At 51.5% G+C, this 16,316-nt stretch overlaps 7 protein-coding genes and 1 non-coding gene across 8 annotated transcripts; 4 read left to right on the forward strand and 4 right to left on the reverse strand.

Annotated features, from left to right (window-relative positions):
* Window positions 1-1,935: 1,935 nt before the first annotated feature.
* On the forward strand, window positions 1,936-4,018 carry BDQ94DRAFT_180871 (glycoside hydrolase family 32 protein; the record flags this gene model as incomplete). Its single annotated transcript, XM_026773756.1, has 2 exons — window positions 1,936-3,701; window positions 3,757-4,018. 2 exons carry the CDS (start codon window positions 1,936-1,938, stop codon window positions 3,875-3,877), a joined length of 1,887 nt encoding a protein of 628 aa, XP_026623880.1. The 3' UTR covers window positions 3,878-4,018.
* BDQ94DRAFT_65172 (uncharacterized protein) lies at window positions 4,019-5,079 on the reverse strand. The gene has a single exon (XM_026776259.1). It carries the CDS (start codon window positions 5,003-5,005, stop codon window positions 4,184-4,186), a length of 822 nt encoding a protein of 273 aa, XP_026623881.1. The 5' UTR covers window positions 5,006-5,079; the 3' UTR covers window positions 4,019-4,183.
* Window positions 5,080-5,650: 571 nt separating this feature from the next.
* Window positions 5,651-5,723, forward strand: BDQ94DRAFT_t201. The gene has a single exon. It is a non-coding gene; the product is annotated as a tRNA-Thr (tRNA).
* Window positions 5,724-6,322: 599 nt separating this feature from the next.
* Window positions 6,323-8,298, forward strand: zpr1 (zinc finger-containing protein ZPR1). The gene is made up of 4 exons (XM_026767140.1): window positions 6,323-6,516; window positions 6,586-7,279; window positions 7,339-7,515; window positions 7,571-8,298. The coding sequence occupies exons 1-4, from the start codon at window positions 6,397-6,399 to the stop codon at window positions 7,948-7,950; spliced, it is 1,371 nt and encodes a 456-aa protein (XP_026623882.1). The 5' UTR covers window positions 6,323-6,396; the 3' UTR covers window positions 7,951-8,298.
* Window positions 8,299-8,946: 648 nt separating this feature from the next.
* Window positions 8,947-10,564, reverse strand: BDQ94DRAFT_172626 (histidine phosphatase family protein; the record flags this gene model as incomplete). The annotated part of the gene is made up of 4 exons (XM_026771992.1): window positions 8,947-9,382; window positions 9,438-9,542; window positions 9,601-9,718; window positions 9,784-10,564. 4 exons carry the CDS (start codon window positions 10,562-10,564, stop codon window positions 8,947-8,949), a joined length of 1,440 nt encoding a protein of 479 aa, XP_026623883.1.
* Window positions 10,565-12,194: 1,630 nt separating this feature from the next.
* Window positions 12,195-13,272, reverse strand: BDQ94DRAFT_148102 (uncharacterized protein). The gene is made up of 3 exons (XM_026767141.1): window positions 12,977-13,272; window positions 12,517-12,928; window positions 12,195-12,463 (listed from the first exon to the last, which is right to left on the reverse strand). The coding sequence occupies exons 1-3, from the start codon at window positions 13,251-13,253 to the stop codon at window positions 12,310-12,312; spliced, it is 843 nt and encodes a 280-aa protein (XP_026623884.1). The 5' UTR covers window positions 13,254-13,272; the 3' UTR covers window positions 12,195-12,309.
* Window positions 13,273-13,565: 293 nt separating this feature from the next.
* Window positions 13,566-14,089, reverse strand: BDQ94DRAFT_148103 (uncharacterized protein; the record flags this gene model as incomplete). The annotated part of the gene is made up of 1 exon (XM_026767142.1): window positions 13,566-14,089. The coding sequence occupies exon 1, from the start codon at window positions 13,777-13,779 to the stop codon at window positions 13,567-13,569; it is 213 nt and encodes a 70-aa protein (XP_026623885.1). The 5' UTR covers window positions 13,780-14,089.
* Window positions 14,090-15,003: 914 nt separating this feature from the next.
* On the forward strand, window positions 15,004-16,223 carry BDQ94DRAFT_148106 (dienelactone hydrolase). Its single transcript, XM_026767143.1, has 4 exons — window positions 15,004-15,327; window positions 15,387-15,642; window positions 15,706-15,971; window positions 16,033-16,223. Exons 1-4 carry the CDS (start codon window positions 15,185-15,187, stop codon window positions 16,133-16,135), a joined length of 768 nt encoding a protein of 255 aa, XP_026623886.1. The 5' UTR covers window positions 15,004-15,184; the 3' UTR covers window positions 16,136-16,223.
* The last annotated feature ends 93 nt before the right edge of the window (window positions 16,224-16,316 follow it).

The raw sequence follows: 16,316 nt of genomic DNA on the forward strand, positions 1-16,316 counted from the left end.
TCAACCCATGAGTCTTGCAGATTGTATCCCAATGTTGTGATCTGCGGCGGAGATGCCTGATTATCTACTTCCTTACATATTCCAAGCGGCGGATGTCAACAAGATAGCAACCTAAGGAGCTCATGCAAGGTCTTGAAATAGACGGCAGGGGGAGGTACTTCCCCAGACCTACTGGGACTGGGAAACGTCGTGCTATTGTGTGGCATTCATCACACCCTTGCTTATGTCGCTTGCGGGGTAAAGCAACAGCGAAAACGCACTCAATTTTTGGTACCTCCCATTTTATTTGGCTCTATAGCTAATACTTGTGAGAGTACTGTGACATAATAAAACAATTTTCGGCTACGTCATGTCAGAGGTTGGAGAAGAGCGGAAATCTTACCAAGTTCATGCCATCTCTTCTCTCCACAGTACACCTTCAACGCGGGGTAGCTTTACTGCACTCGTGCATGGGGCTCGTTGGCAATGCCAAATCAAATCCTTGCGTGTTCTGGGTTCGGGTTGGATTTCTGCGGTGATATGTGAGGGATAAAAGGCACAGGCTTCCTGATGACTTTTAACAGTCTAAGACAGTATACATCAACGACAAGGTCCTTCCAGTAATAGATGCCAGATAAAGACTATGGTGTATTCCATAACACACAGGTTCCAGAGTTTAGTGTTTTGACAATCGTCCTTTGTAACCATTAGTAGCTTCCTTCTAGCCCAATTTTGAAACAACCTTCCAAGGCAGTAGTGATATGTCGGCTTTAGTTCCTTGCTGTAAGTAAGGAGACGGGTATATGTCAACGTAGTATAAAGTGAAGCAGGCGAATTTTACAGAATTTGCAATGGCCCATATGTGTTCAATCTTCGCACAATATTTAATTACTTTATATGATTTGTCATAGACCCACCAACTTCAACTCGAACTACATCACTTGGACCAACATCACGCGTTCAACATGGACAAGGGTTGATAACCCGGGATGCATTCTTTGTCTGCCTCAAGTGTCGCTACTAGTTCCATCTTTTGTAAATTTTGGATATGTCCGTTTTCTTCTATCGCAACAAGCCATCCAACAAGAGAATACCGACCTGGATCATGTAATTCTGGCATTGGTCAACAGCCCCGTCCCGCAGCGCATACGGATTCTTGTTTTGCGACCCCCCTGGAACGATATAATAATTTCGCAGTCTCCACTATATTCCGGCTCGGGAAACACCCTTGGGTCCTCTTTAGGCACGACTGATTGATAATGATATCGTAAGAAGTACAACTTTGGGCTGAGGACCTGCCACCCATCTTCCATGATAAGACGTCTTTCTGGACGATCATCGCTGTCACAGGTGTGACGGGCCAGTATGAAACAAATCACATCGAAGGCACACATTGCGCGATGAAGACTCTGCACTCTATTGCGTCAAACACGCAAAGCATTATACCTGAAGCATCGCCTCGTGTCCTATACGAGTCGTTAAACTTTTCTTCCTCTATTCTGCCCACTTTTTATTTCTCTTATACTCCCGTTCTTGCTCGATCTCCACCGCTTCACACCGACAAACCTCCGGCTTTCAGTTTCTTCTTACGGTAAAACCAAAGCACCCCACGAGCAAGCTAGATTCCACATCAAGTAACTTCAGTCAAGTCAACAGAACCTCAGTGGGTCTCAAGTTGAAGATCGGCAGTATCATAACCTCGTTGCGAGAACTCGGGGGAAATCTCGGGGAATCCGCGCTGAATCTCCCCCCGCGAACCCTAAGCGGACTTCCTCCGCAATCCTCAATTTCCCCGAGGATACGGACTATTCATCCAGCATTCCAACTATACTAGTTCTAGTGATCGGAAATTCCCCGACACCCCTGTATCAACAGAAGCATACCATATATAATGTCACTTTTTCCCCTCTGCCAAGGGAGGGGAAGTGAGTGTCCCCTCCTCTGCTATTCCTCGCCATGAAGCTTCAAACGGCTTCCGTACTGCTCGGCAGTGCTGCTGCTGCCTCGCCTTCCATGCAGACGCGGGCCTCCGTTGTCATCGACTACAATGTCGCTCCTCCAAACCTATCCACTCTGCCCAATGGCTCCCTCTTCGAAACATGGCGTCCCCGCGCCCACGTCCTGCCCCCTAACGGCCAGATCGGTGACCCCTGCCTGCATTACACCGATCCCTCCACGGGCCTCTTCCACGTCGGCTTCCTTCACGATGGCAGCGGCATCTCCAGCGCCACCACTGATGATCTAGCCACCTACAAGGACCTCAACCAAGGCAACCAAGTCATTGTTCCCGGGGGTATCAACGACCCCGTCGCCGTCTTCGATGGCTCCGTCATCCCCAGCGGCATCAACGGCCTCCCCACTCTCCTCTACACCTCCGTCTCCTACCTTCCCATCCACTGGTCCATCCCCTACACCCGCGGCAGTGAGACCCAATCCCTCGCTGTCTCCTCGGACGGCGGCAGCAACTTCACCAAGCTCGACCAGGGCCCCGTCATCCCTGGCCCTCCCTTCGCCTACAACGTCACCGCATTCCGGGACCCCTACGTCTTCCAAAACCCCACCCTCGACTCCCTCCTACACAGCAAGAACAACACCTGGTATACCGTCATCTCCGGTGGTCTGCACGGCAAGGGCCCCGCCCAGTTCCTCTACCGCCAGTACGACCCGGACTTCCAGTACTGGGAGTTCCTCGGCCAATGGTGGCACGAACCCACCAACTCCACCTGGGGTAACGGCACCTGGGCCGGCCGATGGGCCTTCAACTTCGAGACCGGCAACGTCTTCAGTCTCGACGAGTACGGATACAACCCCCACGGCCAGATCTTCTCCACGATCGGCACCGAGGGCTCTGACCAGCCCGTCGTGCCCCAGCTCACCAGCATCCACGACATGCTCTGGGTGTCCGGCAACGTCTCTCGCAATGGTTCTGTCTCGTTCACCCCGAACATGGCGGGCTTCCTCGACTGGGGCTTCTCCTCTTACGCAGCTGCCGGAAAGGTCCTCCCCTCGACTTCTCTGCCCTCGACGAAGAGCGGCGCCCCGGACCGCTTCATCTCGTACGTCTGGCTGTCCGGTGACCTGTTCGAACAGGCCGAAGGGTTCCCCACGAACCAGCAGAATTGGACCGGTACGCTGTTGCTTCCGCGAGAGTTGCGCGTGCTGTATATCCCCAATGTGGTGGACAATGCTCTGGCTCGGGAATCTGGTGCCTCGTGGCAGGTCGTGAGCAGCGATAGCAGTGCGGGCACCGTCGAGCTGCAGACCCTGGGTATCTCCATTGCCCGGGAAACCAAGGCCGCCTTGCTGTCGGGAACGTCGTTCACCGAGTCCGACCGTACTCTGAACAGCAGTGGTGTCGTGCCGTTCAAGCGCTCCCCGTCCGAGAAGTTCTTTGTTTTGTCCGCGCAGCTGTCCTTCCCTGCTTCGGCTAGGGGATCGGGACTTAAGAGTGGGTTCCAGATTCTGTCGTCGGAGCTGGAGAGTACTACCGTCTACTACCAGTTCTCGAATGAGTCGATTATCGTCGATCGCAGTAACACCAGTGCTGCGGCGCGCACGACGGATGGTATCGATAGCAGTGCGGAGGCTGGCAAGTTGCGCCTGTTTGACGTGTTGAATGGCGGAGAGCAGGCGATTGAGACGTTGGATTTGACTCTCGTGGTGGATAACTCGGTATTGGAGATTTATGCCAATGGTCGGTTTGCGTTGAGTACTTGGGTTCGGTGAGTATCTTCCTATTTTATGAATGAAGTGTTTGTGATGCTAACGTGGGGATAGTTCTTGGTACGCCAATTCCACGAACATCAGTTTCTTCCAGAATGGCGTGGGTGGTGTTGCGTTCTCCAACGTGACCGTTTCCGAGGGCTTGTATGATGCTTGGCCGGATCGTCAGTCTTGAGGTGATGCCTAGTAGCAAGGATTACTCCAGGTCAGGTCATACTGATCCGACAGTTAATGTCAGATGCATCGCGTTCAAGAAGAATGGCAGACATTAATCATGAGGTGCAGCAAAGAAGGGTCTCCCCGTTCTTCGCAGCACCTACCATGAATGCCGATTAGGCCGGGTCTATTGACAATATTATTCTCCTTCTTAACTGTTTTATTATATCACAAGAATCAAAGAAATCCAAGCCAGAGTGCAATTCCGTCAACAATAACGCCATCGCTATGTAAATTGCCCCATTTGTTTTCCCTTCCCGATAATTTACTGAACTGATACACGATGAAGACTTGTACTCGACGTTCGCGGTGAAATATGAGTCGGTCGGAGAGGAGCTACTCCCAGCTCGTCAATCTGCGGAACCGGCTTCCTTTGTCCGACAAGTTGCGCGGACCCGTTCCCTGACTCTGAGGGAGCGGAATATGAATGTGAACGTGGTGTCTGTGGACCGGGGTATGCTATGATACTCCCCCTCGCTGGCTGATCAGACACTGGCGAGTATGTGCTTGGCGGTTGATACTGAGCCGGCGGGGTCAACGTTGTAGCGGGCGGAGTTTCGGGATCCAGGTTCAGCGAGACCTGCGCCCACGGAGGTGGTGCAAACTGACCGCTCGGGGCTCTCGAGGTAGAGGTAGAGGAAGAGGAAGAGGGATTGCTTGCGGGAGGAGTGATGCTCGGTGGCATGGCAGGGCGTAGAGTGAAAGGGACGCTTTTTCGGAAGACATTCGTGGCGGGTTGGACGCGAAGCACCTCATCCAGCTCCTCGTCCGTCCAGGTACGTCTGATGCGGACTTCGGGTGACGGTTCTGACGAGTAGAGATGGCCTAGGATAGAGGTGCGACACCATGTCTCTGCGTCTTCGGGGGTCGCGAAACCAATGACCAGGCCACTGCTGCTGTCGCGGAGATAGGTCATGGTGGAGGAGTGAGGGAGGTAGACGGCGGTGGGCTCGGCGGCGAAGATGCGGCCCTCGCGGTTTGATGATTGGTATGCATTTGCATGGGTTGTCGAGTTGAAGACAAGCTTCAGCTCCTGTTTCTGGAAGATGAAGTAGACGTCAAACGCAGGGACGTCGTGGTCGGACATTTCTCGTGAAGGGACACAGAATCGTAGTGATGTGTTGTAGTGCGTACTGTCAATTGAGAGAGAACCGGGTGTTTTGATGGCTTAAAGGGGTAGGATGATAGGTCATCTGTTCAGGGTTATTTATATCCCAGACAAACTGAATCTGACAGGGTCTGACACTGCTACTAGTCTACTGCTAACTACTGGGGCTGAAGCTGTGGCGGCTTTACCGCGGCCCCAATGGCTGCACGATCTGAATCCACTGCTCCGCCATCCCTCAGCCTCGTCAGGTCCAGTCGGGCACATCTCACGTCATCGATGCGGATTTCTTTGTGGTACTCTTTGTATGCTGCTCCCAACTTGGTGTGTCCGACGGTAAAGGGAGTGATGGTGAATTGATTGGTAATAATAGTTGATGAGATGGTCTGAGAAGTACTACACTACTAGTATTGAAGATGATGATGGAGCCCGACAAATTGATTGAGGATTTGCCTGCGTTATTGGCTCGAGATGGTTGCAGCTGAACAGTTGGACAGACTGCGCAGGATGGATGTCCCTGTCAATCCGGGAACCTGCATGAGAAAGTCAGCTTATGTGACAGCCAAGTTCATGCTTCTTTTATTTGTTGCACATAGGGCAAATAGACGCTGCTTCATACATCAACCAGCTTCTATGGCTCAGTTGGTAGAGCGCATGACTAGTAATCATGAGGTCCGCGGTTCGAATCCGCGTGGAAGCATTTTTTGTCGTTTCTTCTCTGTCCTTCTTGTTTGGCTTGAAGGGTGCATTTTCTGTACTGTTGGGCGATATATATTTTTATTTCTTTATATTTTTTTCCTTTTCAAAGGTAAGGGGTGGTTGTGCTGTCTGCAGTTGTTCCAGTAGTACATAGTTAGGCCGATGGCTTAAGTTTTTAGAAGACTATTAAATATGAACAGATTGGAATACAACTCTGTACTTCCAATATCTCAAAGATTTGTTTATAGCAGATTCTATGACGGAATAGTCAAAATATGATATAATATGAAGGGTCCGAGTGCTTGTTTCCCTTTCCATGAATTCATCTTAGAATTTGTCAGCCTCAATCATTCGCTTACTGAGCAGCTGCCGGACCAACGATATTCCGGACTACCCCTCGTGCCAAACTTTACCCCGCCTGCTTAAATCCAAAATTTTGTCTGCCCGAGCGGCAGAATCTCATAGAACCTTCCAAAAAAAGGGCGGTCAGCACTCGGTTGGCAGTTATCCCCGCTTCCTGATTGGTCAGCAAGCCCACCGCCTTGGGCTGGTGCGTTCTTCCGTGGCGTGAATCATCACTCAGCACCCGCACTCCGATCAGATTTTCTTCAGGAACTCATAGAACATTGTTACCCGTCTCGATCATCTTTTTGTCTCCTACCAAACATACCACAATGTCGGCCGACGCTGATACCACGGAGTCGCAGTTCCAGAAGATCGGGGATATCGTTGAGCGGAACGATGACACTGGTCTCATGCAGGTCGAAAGTCTCTGCATGAACTGCCACGAAAATGTATGTCCGATTGTACCACTGGGATGCAATATGATGTCTCAAGGACCTGCCTAATGCGATGCAATCTAGGGAACTACCCGCCTGCTACTCCTCCGTGTACCTTTCTTCCGTGATCTCATTCTCGAGTCCTTCGAATGTCCGCACTGTTTCTTCAAGAACAATTCCATCAAGTCTGCCGGCCAGATCCAAGAATTGGGATGCAAATATACCCTGGAAGTTGAGAATGCGGAGGATTTACAGCGTCAAGTCGTCCGAAGTGATGTAGCCGTGTTCAAAATCGAATCCCTTGGTATTGAGATGCCGAAAGAGGGACAACTCACAACCGTCGAGGGTCTCGTTCAACGGATACATGAGTCCCTGTCGAGTGAACAACCCCTCCGCAAAGTCCAGGCGCCTGAAGTTCATGACGCCCTGGTGCCTCTGATTCAGAAACTAGAGGATTACCTCAACGGGACCGGATTTCCCTTCACCATTTCTCTAGATGATTATACGGGTAACTCTTGGATTGCCCCCAACACCGCAGATAAGGGCAACAAGTACAAGCGAAGCGAGTACCCCCGGACTCAAGCACAAAACGAAGAGCTTGGCCTTAGCTCTGATGCCCAGCCCGCTGGCATCAAGCGGGTTGACGGATTTGGAGATCCCGAAGATCTGGATCTTGTTGATGGGGTTTACTCCTTGCCCGCTAATTGTCCCGGCTGTGCGAAGGACTGTGAGGTCAACATGCAGAAAATCTCCATCCCGCATTTTAAGGAAGTATTCAGTATGGACACCTTATTCTCATATTCATTTCTCACGGTCGATACTGACATGGAATACTAGTTTGGGCAACTGTCTGCCCCCATTGTGGCTATAAGTCAAACGAAGTCAAGACCGGAGGCGCAATTCCAGAGAAGGGCACCCGTATCACATTATCCGTTCAAAATGAGGTGGACTTGAACCGAGACGTCCTTAAGTCTAATAGTTGCTCTATGTACAGTGAGGAGCTGGAGCTTGAAGGTAAGCCCTTCTTCGTGATGACCTAGGTATATGACATGGTACTAAGATCTTCTAGTTCAATCCGGCACCCTGGGATCCCGATTCACCACCATCGAAGGTATTCTGACTGAGATTCGTGATCAACTGACCTCCACAATCTTCGATGTTGAGGACACCGCTCGGCAGGGTGGAGATAGTATGCCTGGGGAGGAAAAGAGCAAGTGGGACAGCTTCTTTGCACGCCTTGAGAAGGCGATCAGCGGTGAACTGAAATTCACGATCACCTTGGTGGACCCGCTGTCAAACAGTTATGTGCAGGACCTGTGCGCGCCTGCGGCTGATCCGCAGCTCACGGTTGAAGAGTATACCCGGACTGAAGAGGAGGAAGAAGAGTTTGGATTAAAAGATATGAAGACTGAGGGATATGAGCAGGACGCCGAGGATAAACAGCAGTAGAGGGGGGTGTTTGGGTCTGACGTCGACTTACTAAATATATCCAGATCAGCGGTGAAATAAATACGATTATTCTAGTAGAATGCTGATATTTCTTGGAATATCTGCCAGTTTCTTTGGGCTCTTAATAATCCTTGCATCTTATTGGTTCAAGGAAACTAAATGTATTCCTGATCCCAACCATGATTTCGGGTACTGATATATATATACTAGTAGACAACAGTAGTTGCAGGTAAATATGATATGATCAAAGTACGATGTGATAGTGAAGTATTAATTTATAAGAGATTTCTATAATTCGGGAGAGACGTAGACGAGAAAGGAAATTGGCTATAATATTATGAAAGTGAAAAAACCATACTCTAATTTGGTAAGATTGATTATTGATTAATAGTATACTACTATTGTTTTCATCTTAGATACTTATTCCATAACCCTCTCTGCGCGACCCTGCGGGCCCCTATGCCCTATTCAATGTCTTCTGTTGTTGGGTTGGTTGTATATATTAGTAGTTCCTCCGCAGCAACCTACTAGGAGCTTCAACCTTGAGATTTCGATACTACTTACTACTAGCTCATACACATCATCAGCTACGCCACCTTATTCCTTCAACATCTCTCCAATTTCGAAGCATTCATCAAATACGGTACTACATCAAACAGCTACTCATAGTCCTCATCCTAAGAGCGAATCATCCTGAGGCCAAAAAGGCAGATGCGACCGTGAAGAATACACGGCAACTGAAGGGTTCAGGAAAGCACGGTCCAAGTTGAACCCGACCGACCGACCCATTCTAAATATTGTCACTGCTTACGAGGCGGCCTGCGGTATACACATAAATAATTTAGAGAAAAAGATTCCAATTTGCATCATTGCTATTATTACTATTAATTACATTCACCGCATGACTATACAAGACTTTTTAACACGGTGATCGCCACACCAATTAAACATGAATATCAATCGTCACCATAGTACTTCTATCTTATCACTCTCCATTTAGTCCATAGCAGCACCCTCCTGGCAAGCAATCGGGCTAGAGCGGTAGTTCAGCTCCGTAGTGGTGTTGTAGTTCCACCAGAAGCTCAGATGCTGCGGGTAGGATGCAGACACGTTGCAGGTGGTCGTGTAGTCGGGCAGGTCCTTGTTCAGGATGGCAGTGTAGTTGGCCAGAGGGCAGGAGTAGCCTGGTCCGGAGGTGCAGTCGTTGAAGGGGAGAACGGCCTCGTTCAGCACCAGACGCACGTAGGTGCCCTCGTCCGATAGAGCGGTGGCCTGGCAGCTGAGGCGCTCGATGGTCAGGTGGCCACCCATGGGCACGATGTTGCCGATCGAATAAGGATTGCCGAAGGCGACGCGGTCTAGAGGCAGGTCCTCGTCGGGGATGAGGACACCCAGGGCGGCGAGGATGGGGGTGATGTTGGTGTCGTGGGCGCTGTAGTATGTTAGTGAAGGGTTTCTTTGACTGGGTGAGTCTGCGTGAGACGTACAAGTTGAAGAATAAGGAGCCGGCTTCCTTGGGTCCTTGGTTCAGGAGGGTGAGACTGGCATTGGCATAGACAGCGCCCACAGCGGCCATGTTTTTGTCACCGGGACTGTGTTGAATGATTAGCTGCCCATCCAGGTTTAATTTGAGGAAGGGAATAATCTCACCCTGCGCAGTAGTAGTAGTTCAGATCCTCAACGTAGCCGAAGCTGACCCATTCGTCCTGGGTGAAGGCGTTGATCCAGTTGGAGAAGGGACGAGCATTAAGCTCAAAGGAGGCCATCACTGAGACATTGTCAGCTTCCGTTTAGATACAAGTTCTCAAATACCACACAGCAAGTGGCACATACCCATCAGGTTGTAGACATCGGATGCGGTGAGGTTCATGCCGGGGTTCTGGGAGTTCAGACGGGCAGCAGCAACCTTGAACTGGGGCAGCTGGTAGGTCAGGTCGTCGCAGATGGTCTGGTCGTTGTCGGTGTCACAGGTGGGAGTGAGGCTGTCGGCACCCATGACCTCGGACTCGGAGATGATGTTGAGGGCAGCGTTGGTGGAGTAGTTATAGCCAAAGAAACCCTCACCGAACTTGCGGGCTGTCTCGATGACCCGTCCGTAGCCACTAGAGAAGAAGGGCACGACAGTCTCGCCGTCCCAGAGGTGGCCGTAGCGAGCCTTGTACTCGTTTCCATGGGTGTAAGCGTCCAGCAGACCGGCGTAGGGGCCGCTAGTGGTCTCGGCGTTGTAGTAGCACTCGTTGGGGACATAGTAGGTCCAGTCGTTCAGGAAGGCCAGATCGCCCTTGTATTCGGTAGTGTTGATGCTGTAAACCTTGGCCAGAGCCTCCTCAATGCTCTTGCCAGCGGAAGGGGAGGGGTAGCGCTCGCCGTGACGCTTGACCATGATAACCTGATCGACCTCGCAGCCGGTCGGGGGATCGCGAGCGATACCGTAGGACACACGCTCGGAGTAGGGTCCGTTACCACCGTAGTGCTTCAGGATGCTGTAGCCATCGCGGAACTCCTGAGAGAACTGCTTTTCCTGGGTGGACTGGGGAATGGCAGCGCCGTAGGAGAAAGCGGATGCGCCCGTGGCCAGGGCACAGGCTAGGGTGAGGATAGAAGTGCGAGGCATTGTGACTTTACAACAGGCAGAAGCTGGAGAAGGTGCCTCAAGGTTCGCAGATAACGAGCGGGGTACATTTCGAGAGGGGAGGGGTTGAAGGACCTTTTATACCCTGCGACCGATCGGAGATTCATTGCGAACCGGCATGCAGCTGTGAGCTAGTGGCCTCATGCGAGCGAGGAGTCGGCTCAAGATGAGCGAGCTAGAAAAGTAGCGGAAGCGAGGAGGAGAGGATGTCTACCAGTGACAGACTCACAGAAGAGCCCACGTGCTCAGCATCCCAAAGTGAGAAGCTCCCAGCTCGACGTAACAGGGCTGAATTCCACCTCCCAGTGGGACTCGCGGAATTCGAATCATACACAGGAGCCCAGAGGCGTGGTTTCGGTCAACTCTCCCATTGGCAGGAGGGACGGGCGGGACGAAGACAGGCACGGACTGCCGTTGGTCAATGGCAGCAGCTTAATCTACTAGTAGTTAGTTTAGTAGTCATGCCCCCGGCAAGGGCTTATCTCCGGGGTCGCTGCCGGTGTCTTCCCACTCCCTTCATCCCTCGCGTCCCCGCTGCTCGCATTGGCAACGGAGTCACCGACGTAAAATCAGTCTCAGAGCATACCTTAGAGAAATAGCAACCTGGTAAGCTAAGGTACTGACACGCGAAGATGTCCCTTCTGGATGTCCTGCTTTGCAGTGGTAAACAACGGCTCGGGGTTGCCCGCCCGGGCAATCCAGGCCGAGCTCAAGCTTCCTTGGCCAAAGCTTGGTCTTGCCAGCCAAGGCGCCACTCCCTCGGCCACGCGGTTCTGCCACGCCATGTCACTCGCTATCCCATGGCTTGGGACGTCTGGAAGGAACGGAAGACCAATGTAACAATCACACTCTGCGATCGGAATCGATCTAGTGTCAGGCAACTGGATTAGCTGACATGCGGCATTTGTCGCTGAAAATTTGCGCCGTTGGCCTCACCAGAACAGGTGGTGTAGGGAGCTTGGGGAAATGGGACCAAGCCGGGGCGGATGTTTCCTTTCAGACCCACCGGGCCAGTCTGCGTCAGGCCTGCCTGCACGTGCGAGTCACGGCTTGTTCTGCCAGGGCGATGAGATCCGGTTTCTCGCATCGCAAATTACATCCTGAGTCATGCCAGTCCGGGTGTAACCGTAGAGGGAGTGACAATCGCCTATGCATAAATCGTGTGACGGGACTGGAGAGTGCTCAAGTGAAGTCGCTCTGCTAGGTTGCAAGTGTTACCCTGCAGCTTCAATGCGCTTCCCCTGGATCCTAACCTTAATCGTCCTTGAACCGTTTGACGTACATGTCCCTATCGCTTGACATATCCCCGACACCACCTTCCATGTGGGACAAACTCTTACTCTTATTTGCCGCAGGAGCAACACTATCGAATGGTAGTTTAGGTAGCCGTTTTCCCGAGACTAAGTACGCTGTGAAGGATTGAGGCAATGGGTGCTTCTATGACGTAGGAATAAGATTGTACCAGCCAAAGACCCGCTTTGGCATGGCAGGGACATAGTTGGGACACATGGCTACAGGGTGGAAGTGGTCGTCTTTCTAAGGCTGTGTTTCTCACAAGAGTAGATGAACGACTCAATTCAATCAAATCCTCAGAACGGAGTCTCGAGCAATAATCGGAATCACTATGCAGTAAGAATCTGAACTTTGTATTTGTTCTATCACTTGGCTCAAATAGTTCACCCATGCAGCAACAAAGCTAATAATTCACCCAAACCATCCGGAAGTGGCTAATTCCAACGAGGCTCAGCTACTTCACTAGAGTTGAGTATAACTGAAGACCTTAACACCGTCTTGGCTCCGTGGCTCCGTATTTGTCTCGCATGATTGGCAAACGGCCAGTGAATGTTGTGGTACGCGTAGCAATGCCACATGGCAATGGTACTGGTACATGGGTTAGATATTCTCTCATCACATCCATCCATCCAAGCACTTACCTCCAGAACATGAATACACATCCGATCCAATAGAACACTAGCCCAGCTACTGTCCGGCCATCTTTTCCGTACGCCAAAGAGATCCAGTTCCAGTTGCCGCGGATGGCTGCCTCTTCATCCGCTGACACGCCGTGTATCTGAACTCCCTGGGTCGCCACGATAATTGTCATTACTATGCATGCTGCTAGTTGGGACAGACTTGCCGCAGCAGCACCAAGTTTCCATGTCCACTGAATGCAACGGGTCTCTTTCCGCCCCGGCCAGAAAGAGTCGAATATCAGGAGGAGGCTCAAGACGCCTAATGGAATGATGCAAGCGCACATCCCGAAAGCGAAGCTGCTAAGTAGATTGCTGGTGTCAATCTGAGCATCAGGGAAACCCGGTATAGATTGGTCCTGTAGTTCATTGTAGCCTATCAAACCGTCAGTATAGATGGACAAGGGGAGAAAGGCAAGCGTACGGTTGCTAGCAGAGATGATCAGGAAATGTCCAATGATAGTGGCATGGTCAGCTAGGTAGACCACGAACTTGGTTCGCCTGAAGAAACAGATCTTGTTGTACGTGCAGGAGCTGCTGGAGTTGACCCATTGCACCTCCTGCCGGGAGATGTTGCGTATCAAGGGGGCCATGACCGAATATGCTGTTTTGACGCTGGAAAAGTCTCTGCTGATGCGGAAGTTCGCCCAAGATCCAAGATATAGACAATGACTTTGAGTGAATGATCCATGATGTGACATGACTGTTAGTGAATGGTCCATGATGTATACAGGACGGTTATAAAATGACGAGATGATACGACTAGTGTATGTGTGTAGAGCCCCGTGTCCGGACTTGGACTGCCAGGGGCACTTTCCGCCTCTAGAGCCGTTGCTCAAGCTCATCCTGCTGGCACGAAGCTTTCGGGAAGGCACCATTCTTTGATCTGCCGATCTTTCCTGGACCTGACTCGGGTTTCTGTCTCCCAGCAAACCATTGCAAGTTATGCGGCACGGAGTTCATTCCATCATGCAGCGGACGGTGCCTTCTCAAAAGAAGTCCCAAATGAGCATGTCATGGCTCCTCGTGACTGGGACGTGGTACTAGATAAATTTGTGCTGGGGTCTGACGTTGGAGCGAAGGCATCGTCAGCTGAGCTGTACATGACATTTTATAACCGGTTGCCATAGTGTAATAGTCCCGGTATTTGATCATGCATAGAAGCTCAGCAATAACAAGATAGAACCCGGCAACTTCTATGATAAGACGCGTTTCCCCAGCGGGCATCCATGGCAGGTTTAGAATGAGGCGTATATCTACGGTGTCTCCATAGAGTGCGGATAAACAGGCCTGCCACAGAGCTCTTCCACGAATGGCCTATTAGATCCAGCAAAATGAGCCAAGAATAGTAGTGTCCTCCTCCAACTCTCTTAGATCGGGATTATCAACATTGGGCATACTGGAGTTGCTGTCGGCCGTGACTTGGGCCAACGCTTCCGAGCTATTCCCAGTGCCAGCTGAAAGGTCCATGTCAGAAGTAGTATCTCCCGAAACCTTGGTTTCTCGGTCTAAATGAGCATGAGGGGACGAATCACGGCTGTATCTTCCCGCCATTCCTGACGTGTGTGATGCATGACTGGCAACGAGAGCGAATGGAGAGCACTTGAGGATGATTCGGATTGTTCGCTGTTCTGCGGGAGCCTTTGTAAGGCCGGTGATACCTCCTACATGGAGCAAGCTACATTCTCCATGGCCTCAACGTAACGGGCCGAGAGGAGTAGGCGCTTGCTTTTTGGGGTTGCGGCGGATGATGCGACACGTTAGATTGGCAGCGATGTAGGCGGAGCTGGAAGAGACACGGTCGCATTTGGACTACTAAAGTGCGGTTTGGCCAGGATCCAGATATGCGCAAGGTTCATTGTGTTAGGACGAGTGTCTCACCTTGCGACTCCGGCACTAGTCACAACTGGACACCCTCATCAACAAATCGATCGAATGAATCGGCAATGGCCAATGAGGTAAGGCATGCTAAGGGATTAGACGATGAGAGTCCAACTCACAGCCGGTCTTTTGCTGTTTGCACGGGTGCCGATACCGACCTCCAAAGTGCGGGACATTGGCTGGTCTACACCGTACGCTCTGTGGTTGCATGTGGGGGAGGGTCGATCGGTGCAACTCGCGGCGGAACCGGAGCTGCCAGGCAGTTATTCCAGCCCCATCCAGTAGATAGTAGTTGGTAGTCAGATCTATGCAGATCAGCTGAGTCAAGGCTAGCAGTGTGAGAGACTGCCTGAGGCAATCACTCTCAATATGCTCTTCCCTCTTTGGGAGGGAACGTAGGAGTTGCCTCGCCATCGGGATGCCAACTGGAAAGGCCGAGATTGAGGTTAGCGCGGGGCCCGCGCTAACCCGAATCTCGGTCGGCACATTTCCCCATCGGGCAGTCCTCGGATTCGGAGAGGGGAACAGAAAGTACTATGCCCAACATGCTTGCCGACCAGAAACACCACGGTCCGTGACCGGGGACTAGGGGAGAGACCCATCCAAGATGATGCCGAACACTCGCAATTCCATTCGCATAAGGTGGTAGAGAGGTATAAAGTCACCGGGAGAAGTCCATGGTCTCATAGTCAAGCATTCCAAACCCTTCCGACCAAGTCCCTTGAACTTCCTCCCCATTTCCCACATCACAATGACCTCCTACCCTCCCAGAAAGTGCTGCTTCCAGGGCGTCAAGCATGAAGGCGACGCAACTGGGGACTTCATCACCATTGATGACTTTGAAGTCTACAAGAAGGCCCCTGAGGGTGCCGCTCCCGAGAAGGCAATCATTCTGTCTGTCCCACCTCATTGCAGTGGTAGCAATTCGATAGTCTGAACTGACCGCAAAATAGACTGACTGATATCCTGGGCCACCGGTTCAAGAATGCTCAGTTGATCGCAGACCAGTTCGCCGCCAATGGCTACTTGGTCCTGATCCCCGATCTCTTCTATGGTGATCCCATCCCCATTGGTGGCTCCGCGGGCCTGGACCTCCACAAATGGCTGGTGGGCGAGTACCACGAGAAGAAGATCGCACACACTCCCCCCGTCATTGACCCCATCCTGGAAAAGTGCATTACTGAACTGCGCACCAAGTACAACGTCAAGGTAGGTCCAGCTCTCCGCTGCTAATAGCGGGCCGGACGAACACTGGGACTAATGTTCTGACAGAAAATCGGTGCCATCGGATACTGCTTTGGCGCCAAGTATGTCGTTCGTTTCTTGAAGCCCGACCAAGGCAAGGTGGATGTCGGTTTCCTGGCGCACCCTAGTTTGGTCGAGAAGGAGGAATTGGAGGCCATCAAGGGTCCCCTGGCCATTGCGGCGGCCGAGAAGGACCATGTCTTCCCCGCCGAGAAGCGACACGAGTCGGAGCAAATCTTGGAAACGCTGGCGTTGCCCTATGCACTGACTCTCTATGGCGGTGTTGGACACGGGTGAGTGATTTTTTTACCCCCTAAACCCAATGAAATACACATCAGGCTGATCATGTCATAGATTCGCGCTGCGGGGAGACCTCAGCGACCCCAAGGTGCTGTTCGCCAAGGAGAATGCCTTCATCCAGGCCCTGCAGTGGTTTGATGAGCACTTGACGGTGTGAGTGGGCAATTGCGAGTCGGAGGGGAGGGGGAGATTCGGTAGTTTAAATAGCTGCGAGAAGTAGACTAGTAATGGCTGATGACTACGCTATAAATATCATGATGGCTAGAATGAATGTGCATGAAATCCGTCCCCACTTGTCTGTCTCTTACTCCGGGATCCGTTTCCAAACAGGGTTATGT

The sequence above is a fragment of the Aspergillus welwitschiae genome (genome assembly GCF_003344945.1).
Source record: "Aspergillus welwitschiae strain CBS 139.54b unplaced genomic scaffold BDQ94scaffold_27, whole genome shotgun sequence".
Classification (NCBI taxonomy): Eukaryota; Fungi; Ascomycota; class Eurotiomycetes; order Eurotiales; family Aspergillaceae; genus Aspergillus; species Aspergillus welwitschiae.

What these genes read in the sequence shown, in the direction of transcription:
- BDQ94DRAFT_65172 (XM_026776259.1), bottom strand. Translation starts at nt 5,005, where the DNA reads ATGTCCGACCACGACGTCCCTGCGTTTGACGTCTACTTCATCTTCCAG.
- zpr1 (XM_026767140.1), top strand. Translation starts at nt 6,397, where the DNA reads ATGTCGGCCGACGCTGATACCACGGAGTCGCAGTTCCAGAAGATCGGG. An exon ending in GCATGAACTGCCACGAAAAT is followed by an intron (nt 6,517 to 6,585) that starts GTATGTCCGATT and finishes GATGCAATCTAG; the next exon opens with GGAACTACCCGCCTGCTACT. An exon ending in GCATTTTAAGGAAGTATTCA is followed by an intron (nt 7,280 to 7,338) that starts GTATGGACACCT and finishes ATGGAATACTAG; the next exon opens with TTTGGGCAACTGTCTGCCCC.
- BDQ94DRAFT_148102 (XM_026767141.1), bottom strand. Translation starts at nt 13,253, where the DNA reads ATGTCACATCATGGATCATTCACTCAAAGTCATTGTCTATATCTTGGA. An exon ending in GATCATCTCTGCTAGCAACC is followed by an intron (nt 12,929 to 12,976) that starts GTACGCTTGCCT and finishes ACGGTTTGATAG; the next exon opens with GCTACAATGAACTACAGGAC. An exon ending in TGTGTATTCATGTTCTGGAG is followed by an intron (nt 12,464 to 12,516) that starts GTAAGTGCTTGG and finishes CCCATGTACCAG; the next exon opens with TACCATTGCCATGTGGCATT.
- BDQ94DRAFT_148106 (XM_026767143.1), top strand. Translation starts at nt 15,185, where the DNA reads ATGACCTCCTACCCTCCCAGAAAGTGCTGCTTCCAGGGCGTCAAGCAT. An exon ending in CCCGAGAAGGCAATCATTCT is followed by an intron (nt 15,328 to 15,386) that starts GTCTGTCCCACC and finishes ACCGCAAAATAG; the next exon opens with ACTGACTGATATCCTGGGCC. An exon ending in GCACCAAGTACAACGTCAAG is followed by an intron (nt 15,643 to 15,705) that starts GTAGGTCCAGCT and finishes ATGTTCTGACAG; the next exon opens with AAAATCGGTGCCATCGGATA.